Here is a 10,609-nt window from a genome sequence, read left to right as displayed (position 1 = left end):
GGCGACCGTTACACCGCGAGCGCGGCAAATTTAAACTAGGAGGCGACGGCGCCGCGTGGGACCCCCGCGGCTTTGGATTGGCGGAGAGGGAGAGAGGAGCGCGCTGATTGGTCCACGGATGAAGGGAGGGCGGGAGCTGGACGGCGGAACTTCCGGAGCGGTGGGCGCAGCTTCAGCCCGCCGCTGCTATGAGGGCCGCGACCCCGCGGAGGGGCGGCCGGGGTGCCGGAGGGGCGACGGAGTCCCCGGCTGCGCGCTCTCTCAGCGCCTCGGCTACCCCTACGTTGGTGGAATGTCCCGGTAACGACGATGAGAGGGAAAGGCGGCAGCGTCGGCGCTCGCGGGCGGTGGATCTGCAGCTCGGCGGCACCGAATCGCCGCTCAGTCTCTGCTCTCCGGTGCCCAGGTAGGACCGGGCCGTGGGGGGACGGCAGGCGGGCTCGGCTCCCCTGGCACGGCCGTGCTTCCTTCCCTCAGGCAGGCGGACGCGTCGTTGCCGGCCCTGTCGGGATGGACGAACGCGCAGATCTCGGAGCATTACTCTGCCTGCATCAAGCTGTCCGCTGAGAACGTGAGTGGGTTCCCTGCTTTGATCGTACCTGGATTTGGGGGGGGATCCTCTGCTACGTGTCACAGCTCCTGAGTCATCGTAGAATGGCTCGGGATGGAAGGCAGCCAAGTTTCAACCCCCTGTCACAGGCAGAGTCGCCAGCCTTCAGATCTGCTGCTTTATCAGGTTGTCCAGGGCTCCATCCAACCTGGCCTTGAACACCTGCAGGGATGGATGGGGCATTTACAGCCTCTCTGGGCAGCTGTTCCAGCACCTCACTGCTCTCTGTGAAGAATTTCCCCAACATCCATTCTAAATCTTCCCTCTTTAAGCTTAGAGTCATTCTCCCTTGTCCTGTCTCTGCCTTCCCTTGTAAAAGGCTTATTCTCCTCCTGTTTATAAACCCCTTTTAAATACCATTAGGCAGCAATGAGGTCTCCTCTCAGCCTTCTCTTCTCCAGCTCCCTCAGCTTGTCTTTGTAGGGGAGGTGCTCCAGCCCTCTAACCATCCTCATGGCCTCCTTTGGACCCTCTCCAACAGATCCACATCTTTCCTGTACTGAGGGTCCCAGACCTGGATGCAATACTGCAGACTGGGCCTCATGAGGGTGGAACAGAGGGGGACAGTCACCTTTCTCTGCTGGTCACCACTCTGCTGAGAGAGCCCAGGCTGCCATTGGCCTTCTTAGCTGTACACTGTTGGGTCATGTTCAGTTGTTCATCCACCAGGACCCACAGGTCTTTCTCTGCAGGGCTGCTCTCAAGTATTTCTTCTCCCAGTCTGTATACTTACCTGGGATTACTCCAAACCTAGTGTAAAACCTTGCTCTTTGCTATGTTGAACTTCATTAGGTTCACACAGGTCCACCTTCCAAGTTTTTCAAGGTCCCTCTGAATGGCATTCATTCTTTCTGATGTGTCAGCTCAGTGTAAAGCTGGTTTGGGCCTTTCAGGCAGGTCAGAGTGGTCTGTGAGAACCCCACAGGTTGATGGCTTGCAGGTTGACAGCATCCTGTTTTGAGTTTCCGTTCTCACCTGCACTTGTATTGCAGAAAATCAACACCAGGAATGTTTTTGGCTTACATCTGATAGACTACATGACAGATATACTGAAACAGAAGGACTCTGAGCTGACCAACTTCAAGGTGAGTTGTTCACGGTGGTGTTGGGTCTCTGAATTGAAGCTCTAACAAATGACACATCTGAAATAAATGAGCGTTCACCAAGAGATCTGGTAGAGGCAGCACTGTCATTTTTAGAGGAATTTAACACTGCTGACTGCTTTGGTACTGCAGAAATTAAAGGCTAAGTGCCTCTTTTAGTGATGGTCCTTCAAAAGGAGAGCTTTAATAATAAGGCTTCTGAGGTAAACATTGGATGTTTTGGCCAGGAACAGAGCAGGGCTGTGGTGGGAAAGAAGGTGATGTGACTTGAGTGTAGGAGACAGAAGGGACAGATCAAAATAGGGAATATCCAAGCAAAGACTCCTTGCTGTTGATAGTTCCTCGTTGCTCCAGAAGCATTCAAAAACTCAGGTCTGCATCTCGTCTTCTTCATTTACCTCTTGCTGTGTTCTGTTCCTTCCTCACTAAAAACTGCATCCTGTGTTGCTCTGTTAGATGGCAGCTGGCACCATCGATGCCAGCGTGAAGATCTACGCCGTGCGTGTGGATGCGGTCCATGCAGACACGTACAAAGTTCTTGGAGGCTTAGGCAAGGAGTCAGCACCTGCAAAAGAAGTGGGCAGCCCAGAAGAAGGTGTGCCGTTCACTCCTTTTCTGTTAAGCTCTTCCTGCTTCCACCCACAACACTTCCTGTGTTCTTCTGAATTTCAAAGCGCTGTTTCTTTCTCCAAATATATAGAGCTGGGAGAATGCCACTAGCTTGGTGTATTTATTTCTTCTTGAGGGCTGCAAAATACTGAGTTTCTTTTCTGGGGAAGTTTGAGATGAGAACCTGATGCTCAGTCCTGTACTTGAATACTTGGCCAGCTAGATCTGAGTGCAAAACAGGAATGGCCTCATCTGAAATGTTTGAGAACGAAGCACCCCACGCTTCGCTGTCCTTTGCTTTGAAACAGAAATGTGCTGTTAAGACAGAGGAGGCAAAATAAAAAGGAACACATTGAGCAGCCACTGAAGTGTTGGTGGTTTGTGCTAATGGATCCCTACCTGGGTCACTTTATGCCCCCGGGGCTTTTGTGTGTGTGCACAGAGTGAAGCACAGTTGTATTGGCCTTCAGCTGTAGGATATTTTAGCAAGTTTTTCTAACTGCAGCTTCTTTTTCTTTCAGAAGAAGACAGTACAGCTTCCAGTTCTGCCAAGAGAGTTCAAACAAAGAAGAAGCACTCCTTCAAAACGATTGAACAGAACTTGAACAACATCAATGTGACAGAGGCCAATCGGAGATGTGAGGTGGGTGGAGATGGACCTTCTGTAGTGGTGAGTGGAGGAAGAGTGGAGGAAGGAAAGCTCGCCTCATTTTTTGCCTTTTTATTGTTTTCCTTACTGTGTGTCCTCTCTTGGGCTGTTAGACTCACGTCTGGCATGTCTGAATTCTGCTGTTGTAACACGGTGGTCCTTAATTGTGTCTAATCCTGCTGTGTGAGGCCGCTGTGAGAGTTTTCTCCTCACTGAAAAAAGAGGCATGAGTCAATGAGTCTTTCTCCCTTTGGCTTTGTATTTACAAATCTTCTGCAGAGGCTTCTACACCTCACCACCCATCTGTTCCATTCCTTCATTCTGCGCCTGCAGGTTGACCCCATGTTCCAGAAAACAGCAGCATCTTTTGATGAATGCAGCACAGCTGGCATCTTCCTCACCAGCCTCCGTACACAGAGTTGTCACAGTGAGCTCCTTTTTGACTCCAACATTGTGCCTCTCCCATCTTCGGAAACCCTCGTCCTGCCCAACAGCGATCCTGTGAAGGTGACAGATTTGAAGTGTGAGTGCTGGTAACCACTAAGCCATTCTCCCATCCAGATATCATTTTCATCTGCCAAACGTACTCCTTTCAGCCTCAGCCAGCTTGCTTATGCCTTGATTGACCTCCTGGCTACCTTGTGGCACCTTGCTGTGATCCTGCCTGGGCTGAGGCTGGTTGCTGACAGGACCAGGACCCTCACTGCCTTTTAGACCTCTGCCTGTAGCTCAACCTGTTGCACAGCAATGTGTGCATGATTGGAGCCACGCAGTAATTGAGATGAGCGTGCTCCAGGTTTAGGGCTGACTCTTACAGAGTCTTTTAACCCTGTCAGTATTCCTAAACCCTGTTACTCTGTTAAGATTCACAGTGTTATGCCCACCCTTCCATCAGAGATCCGACTGAGCATCCCTTTCTGCCGAGAAATGAGCCCAAAATGCTTCTGAAACTAAGAACAGTTTAGCACCTGGCATTCGTTTTACCTGCTGGTTATTTCATCCCGTGTCTGGTATTTCTTTATCCTTCCTATCTCTAGTGCTGCTAGAAAAGTGTGTTTTAAAACGCCCCATCTACTCTGCGCTGGCTGATTTCCAGTTCACGCACTGGGACGCCGCATCCCATGAAGAGGTACGTAGTTGGCTCTGTGCAGGATTGAGTACTGAGCTGTATTCTCTGCTCTGTCACTGCAGAGTGATCCTGGAGAGCTGTGTGGGGCAGCAAGGTGTGCTGTGGGGTGCTGTGGCTTTCCCCCTGAGCATCTTTTCTTGCAGTCAGTATCAGCCCTGCTGGATAAATTTAAGAAGAGCGACCAAGTGTTCGATATCAATGCAGAAAGAGACAGTGATGTGGAAGATGGTGTTCCTGCCCCGTCCGATGATGACTTCGCTGCGGACTCCCCCAGGAGTGTAACAACAGAAAAGATTGGGGAATTTGCAGGAAACAAATCCCTCGTGGCACTCTGTGAGAGCAAGAGGCGAGTAGTCACTCACGTTTATTGCTTTGCTTTGATTGCCAGCAACGAGTTCAGACAGCTCTCTGGAGGATCTTCACTTTCCTGTGTGCGTGCTTTCCATCTGGCTATAGTTTGCTTTCTGATCAAGTTTCAGGTACACTGAGGAATTCACATCTCTGCCTTCCAGAAGGACCTCCTTTGTATGGTCATGTTTCCTCTTTGGTTCCTTGTCTGTTTGCTCTGCTCCCATCTTCAGCCTGCCCTGCCCACCTCTTTTCACAGCAGCCTCACAGACTCCAGACAGTGCAATACTTACATTACAGAGCATTGTATTACTTAGAATACAGAGCAAACTACGGTTTGCTGATAAGAAAGCAGGAGTCTTGCAGGCTGGTGTCTGCACAGAGCTGGTCAGGGTATTAAACACATTTGGGCCTAGTGTATCTCAAAGGAAGGATTTTACTGAGCAGTGTGTGTGCTCTTTCCAGAATTGATGCAGTTTCTTTTGGGGAAGGAGACATTGGGACCATGTGCCTTCATCTCTCCATGAAACCAGGGGAATACTCCTACTTCAGCCCCCGAACTCTGTCAATGTGGGCTGGCCCAGAGCACTGGCGTTTCAGACCTCGACACAAATGTATGTATGTATTCAGAGCCTGGAGCTCATTTGCTGCTGCCTGGTTGTGGTTCTGTTGGGAAATGGGCAATATGTGAATAGGGAACTACTGGAGAGAGTCCAGCTGAGGGCTGCAAAGATGATAAGGGCTGGAGCATCTCCCTTCAAAGGAAAGGCTGAGAGCCCTGGGGCTGTACACTCTGGAGAACAAAAGACCAAGGGGGTTCTGATCAATCAAAGTGTGTAAAGGGAGGCTGTCGAGTGATTGGGTGCTCAGCACCACAAGAGGGGGCAACAAACTGGAACAGAGCAAGTTCTGTATGAATGTGGGGGAGAACTTCTTTACTTTGAGGGTGACAGAGCACTGGAACAAGCTGCCCAGTGAGGTTATGGTTTCTCCTCTGTAAATATTTTAAATATATCTGGACATGGATGTGCATGGAATCTCTGGGAATCCTGCTTTAGCAGGGGAGTTGGACTAGATGATTTCCAACCCTGTGACTCTGTGAGCCATAAAGCAAAGGCAGTAGAGATGAGACAATTCTGCATGGCTCTTTTCTAGCCTGACTGGAAGCAGTACTGAGTTAGGACACCAGAAGGGCTCTCAAGTCACACACAGATCCTTTGGTGTCTGATGTGTTCTCTGTTGTTTGGGTTTGTTAATGATGCTCAGCATTGAGCAGGAGTCTCACTGTACTAATAGAAGAAAATACAGATCCTTCAACATAAAAACTGAAGGTTAGTTTATTTTTGCTGCTTCTATAAGGACATACTGATCCCTTTTAAAGTGTGAAGCAGAGGACACTGCCTGTTTCTTTCCCTAGCACAGAAAAAAGTGTAAAGGACACAGGTAACCTGTCATTGTGGAGCAGAAGCTCACGTTCCTTCCTTTCTGCAGCAAGTGCTGACTCTGAGAAAGAGAACAAGAAGAAGAAGGCAAAGAAAGCATTTGAAGTGAACTTTGATGAGGATGTTGACTTTGAGACATATTTCCGTAAGACCAAGGTATGCACTGTGTTTCTGCCTCTGCTCCCTTTGCTGTATCAGTGTGTCTTGGAGTGCCATCAGCAGGTGGCTCCCCTTTCTTCTCTTGTGGAACCTGGCTCTGTGAACACAGCAACACAGCATCCTGCGTGCTCCTTCATGCAGGGTTTTCTGGCTTCAAAGCTTCTTACAGTTTTACCAACCTTGAAGTGAAGAATGGGGCTGGATTCTTTCTGGCCAGAAAGGCCCTGTCTGAACGCACAGGCCCAGCTGTGTGTCCCAGGATGCTGTGTTTAAGTCACTGCATGCAGAGTAGGACTCATCCTTGGAAGCACTTCAGAACTTCTCTCATTTTAAACAAATATCCATGTTTGGTCATAGAATTGAAGAATGATAGAAAGGCTTGAGTTGGGAGGGACCTTAAAGATCCATTCCATGGGCTGCTTGCCACCCCCCAGCTCAGGCTGCCCAAGGCCCCATCCAAGCAGGCTGTGAAGACCTGCAGGGATGGGGCACCCACAGTTTCTCTTAGTGATCTGTTCCAGAGCCTCACCCACCCTCTGAGTAAAGAGTTTCTTCTAAGTATTTAATATAAATCTGTCTTTTAGTATAAAGCCATTCATCCTTGTCATGTCACCATCTGCCCTTATAAGAAGCTGAATACTGGATATCACATGGATTATGGCATTACCTTCTGCAGGCTGCTGTAACTCTGAGCAAATCCATTCTGGAAAACCAGAACGTAAAGAGCACCACACTTCCTGCAGACTTCAACTACAACCCTAACAACATTGTCCAGCTGTTCCTTAAACCAGCTGCTAAGGTAAGAGGCTTCTCCAAAATCTTCTTGGCAATGTTCCGTGTGCAGAATGGCTCTTAATCTGCTTGAAGTGCCTCTGGGTTGCTCCTCAGGGCAGGAAATGAGCCAGCATGATGCCTGATAGTGAACCAACTCACTTGTGGATGCTGAGTTGTCTGTGCTTGGCTGTTGTGCTTTATGAGGGGATTGGTGGGTGGTATGTGAGGAGGAGGAAGAGGCTGGGAAAAGGGCTGGCAGTGGGTTAGCAAGATGTAGGCACTGCTTGGGGAAAGCATCTGGTTTCCTCTTTCCTGATGTTCCAGTCTCATCTCTGCAGCTCTTCAGGCTGCCTAAGCCAGGCAGCTCCTTGGATCACGAAGATGAGATCGGTGAATATGATTACAATAACCCCAATGACACCTCCAATTTCTGCCCTGCAGCACAGGTAACTGGGAGCAAGAACATTTCTCTCTGTTGCTCACGTTTGACATGTGGTAGAAGGAATTCAGGAAGAATCGTATGTCTAGCGTCACTTACCAGTGGAAAAAGAGTTGCCATCAGATTGTGGCAGAGCTGATGCCACTCACCTTTGTCCTGTCACTCAGTGGTGCTCAGGTACCATCAATTCAACAATCTGCCCTTGGAGTTTGCTGGCTGATTTCCTGCAGAAACTCCATTCCATGCTGTTCCATACTGCACCTCCCATGAAGTAGCAGTAGACACCACTGCTCACTTCTGCAGTCACCTCTGCACAGTGATACTTGCACCCAGCTGATTTGAGCTCCTGCTGAAGTACATTTTCTCTAAAGCTTCAGCTTTCTGCCAGGCCGGTGCTGCAGGTCTCATATGCCCCCACGCTGATGGGAGAGCCTTCATCTCTGTCACCTGTCTGTGTAGAACAGCCTTTTGATATTCTGTCCTTTGGGTCTCTGGTGGGTTTAGCCTTAACCTGAGCTTTCAGCTGTCAGGCTGAAGGTCGTTCCTCCACAGGGGCAGTGGGTTCAGGTGTCACCACTCTCCTGAGGGGTGGGCACTCAGTGCAGGGAATCTGCAGCTCCTCTGAGCTGTCTGGATGTGCCCTCATTGGTGTTTCTCTTCTTGACCAGGCTGCAGATAGTGATGATGACAATGACCCCGTCCAATTCATGGGCCAAGCAGACTTCAACCTCACCTCTCACCCTGAGGGTCACGATCATGAGCTCAACGGGGTTGATGGTGTTGATATCACAATGTATGGGGAACTGAACCTCATTGCTGAGCCTCAGAAGGTAAGGACTTACGATGTGCCCAGCTGTGTACCACTGACTGAGCAGATCTGCAGCAGGGCTTCTCAGGGAGAGCGAGAGAGCAGTTTTCCTTGTTCAGGATCTCCAGGGTTTTGCTGATGGATGCTTTATTCTGAGATGATGTCATTGCTATAGGAAAACCAAGTTTGGGTTGTTCCTTTGGTTGAGATAGAGGACGCTGCTGCTGCTGCTCAGTTGCTCCCTTCTAACCCTGAATGTCTTTTCCTCAGGTCAATAAGATAGCAATTCAGTATGCAAAGACAGCCAAGAAAATGGACATGAAGAGGTTGAAGCAAAACATGTGGGACCTTCTTATTGATGTACAGAAAAACACAGCGGCAGAGGTGAGAGTGGGCAGATAGCAGGCCTGAAAGAAGCGTGTGCCCTGCATGTAACAGTGGTTAGCTGCCACACAGATCATCATGGACGTGTTGGTGGCAATTCCTTTCCAACAGCCTTGCTCCATGGGATAGTTGCTAAGGATGGTCTGTGAGCAGTGATTTGCAGTGGTGGTTCTCTGAGCGTGAGGCTGAGCCCTGGGGAGCAAAAGCTGCCTCAGCAGTGTCTGTCTTTTTGCTGAATAGATTGAAGATGTGGAGAAGCAGAGCGACATATCAGTGGTGACAGGGGAGAAGGCCTTCAGCAGCATCACAAAGGAACTGCTTCACAGGTAGAGAGGCTCTACAAAAGGTTGGGCTCCGGGCTGGGTAGACTTTTGGGCAAGCACTGATCCGTTTGGCTTCTGTTGCAACCTGCTACCTGAATCCTGACAGGAGGGGAATCCCTTGCTGTCTATTTGCTTGAGGGAGCTACAGGTTGCATTTGGCTTGGCCAAGTCTTTGCTAATGGAATAAGGTAGAGAAAATCAGAGACTGGGGAAGGAGCTGCCACATGCAGCTTGTCTTTGGTGACCTGGTAGCTTGCAGACATGCTCTATCCACAGTCTCAGGCTCTGGCCATCCTAACCTTCCTTCTCTTCCTTAGGTTGCCTTCTGTGATGGCTAAAAATCTGTCTGTCCCTTTAGCCTTTGCCTGCCTCTTGCACTTGGCAAATGAGAAGGTAAGTGCAGTGCATGTATGCGAGGTGAGTAGGAGCAGTGGGCAAAGCACACAGCGTTTTATTTTCACATCAGAATCTTATAATAAATCCCATTTCATGTTTATAGTGAACACAAATCAGGTGGATGTGCTGGAAATAAGAAGCACAGTATTTCCAGCTTGACTTCTGTCTGCTGCCAGATGTGAGGACAGGGAAGGACAGAAGGGATGAAGCTCATCTGCTTAATGTTATGGTGTTGTGGCTGCTTCAGAGTGATAGAGCAGCTGAGGGGATTCCTCAATCTTTGCACTGTGATGGAGGCAGAAAGGCCTAGGGTTGTTCTGAGCATTCCTTGGGTGTTTTTGTTCAGCTCCCTGGGTCTTCACCCTCAAAGGGGAGCAGACTGGCTCTCCTAAACTCAGCTATTTGCTCTCCACAGAATCTGAAACTGAATGGCACAGAGGACCTGTCTGATGTCATCGTGAAACAAGGAGACTGAGCCGTGTGGAGCAGCTCACCCAGGCTGACCCCCAGGCTGGAGCTTTGCTCCCCCGATGGACAGTGCTCGTTCTGCAGCAGTGGCAGCTTTTCCTCCTCCCAGCATTGTTGCTGAGAAGGCCCTCAGATCTGTGCACCTCAGGAAAACTTGTTAAATGGGGGACGTGATCTCACCTACCGAAACCTGGAGGCCGTACAGATGGACAGCTGCTGCTCAGCCTGCCCTCCTTGATCCATTCCCTCTTTCCTGGGTTCAGGAGCAGAGAGCTGCAGTTCCTCTGTGAACCGTTGGTGCCTAGGAGCAGAATGCTGCTCCGTGTGTCTTTTGTTGTCTGTAACTCAGTACACTGACTGACTTACTGATGTTTCCAGTTCTTAGAACCCTTTTCCTTTGATCTTTCCCTGACGTGACTGATACTGAGCTTACCAATAATAAATCCCTACTGCCTCTTAGCCAGATCTCTGTGCAGGGAAGAAGGAAACTGAAGCAAGAGAGGCTAAAATGAAACACGGGTGTTGAGGGAGCAGCAGGAATAGAGCTGCTCCTAAAGGAAAGAGGATCACCAGAGCACCATCGCCCAGAACCCAGTCCTGCAGTACCCAACAGGGGAGCAAGAGAGACCCAGAGATGATTCAAGACAAGCCTGGGGCAGTGGTTGGCAACCCTGCACAAGGTAGGGGGGTTGAAACTAGATGATCATGGTCCTTTTCAACCCAGGGCATCCTATGATTCCCTGAATGCTTGTCTGAGAAAGAAAGCTGTCAAGGGCCAGCAGGAGACTTGGCATTCAGTGCAGCGATCCGTGCAATCTGCTGCAGGGAAGCAGAGGGAATTGTACTAAAACTCCAGAGGTCCCTTCCAGCCTCTGTACATTGTGACAGATGTGTGAAAGCAGCCAGCAGGTGGAAGTTTGGTGGCTTTCAGAGTCAAAGCACCGCAGCCCTGCGATGCCACCGACCGT

At 49.7% G+C, this 10,609-nt stretch overlaps 1 protein-coding gene across 2 annotated transcripts; it reads left to right on the top strand.

Moving 5' to 3' along the window:
• Positions 1-258: 258 nt before the first annotated feature.
• Positions 259-10,100, top strand: NCAPH (non-SMC condensin I complex subunit H). Of its 2 annotated transcripts, XM_042832842.1 has the most exons (17): positions 259-406; positions 478-571; positions 1,603-1,695; positions 2,170-2,308; positions 2,844-2,965; positions 3,305-3,494; positions 4,009-4,100; positions 4,244-4,446; positions 4,914-5,062; positions 5,940-6,046; positions 6,726-6,848; positions 7,162-7,269; positions 7,931-8,092; positions 8,341-8,454; positions 8,695-8,780; positions 9,095-9,170; positions 9,589-10,100. In XM_042832842.1, the coding sequence occupies exons 3-17, from the start codon at positions 1,648-1,650 to the stop codon at positions 9,646-9,648; spliced, it is 1,779 nt and encodes a 592-aa protein (XP_042688776.1). In that variant the 5' UTR covers positions 259-406; positions 478-571; positions 1,603-1,647; the 3' UTR covers positions 9,649-10,100. The 2 variants fall into 2 exon arrangements, with proteins under 2 accessions (XP_042688776.1, XP_042688786.1); XM_042832852.1 differs by lacking the exon at positions 259-406 and having other exon boundaries at positions 489-571; positions 2,847-2,965.
• The last annotated feature ends 509 nt before the right edge of the window (positions 10,101-10,609 follow it).

Source organism: Centrocercus urophasianus, unplaced genomic scaffold, assembly GCF_019232065.1.
Source record: "Centrocercus urophasianus isolate 14NV4802_14NV808 unplaced genomic scaffold, USGS_Curo_1.0 seq_1081, whole genome shotgun sequence".
Lineage (NCBI taxonomy): Eukaryota > Metazoa > Chordata > Aves > Galliformes > Phasianidae > Centrocercus > Centrocercus urophasianus.
This window is presented reverse-complemented; position numbering and strand designations above follow the sequence as displayed.

Coding starts and splice junctions, on each gene's coding strand:
- NCAPH (XM_042832842.1), top strand. CDS start 1,648: ATGACAGATATACTGAAACAGAAGGACTCTGAGCTGACCAACTTCAAG. Junction 5,063..5,939: donor TTTCAGACCTCGACACAAAT/GTATGTATGTAT, acceptor TCCTTTCTGCAG/CAAGTGCTGACTCTGAGAAA. Junction 8,093..8,340: donor TCATTGCTGAGCCTCAGAAG/GTAAGGACTTAC, acceptor TCTTTTCCTCAG/GTCAATAAGATAGCAATTCA.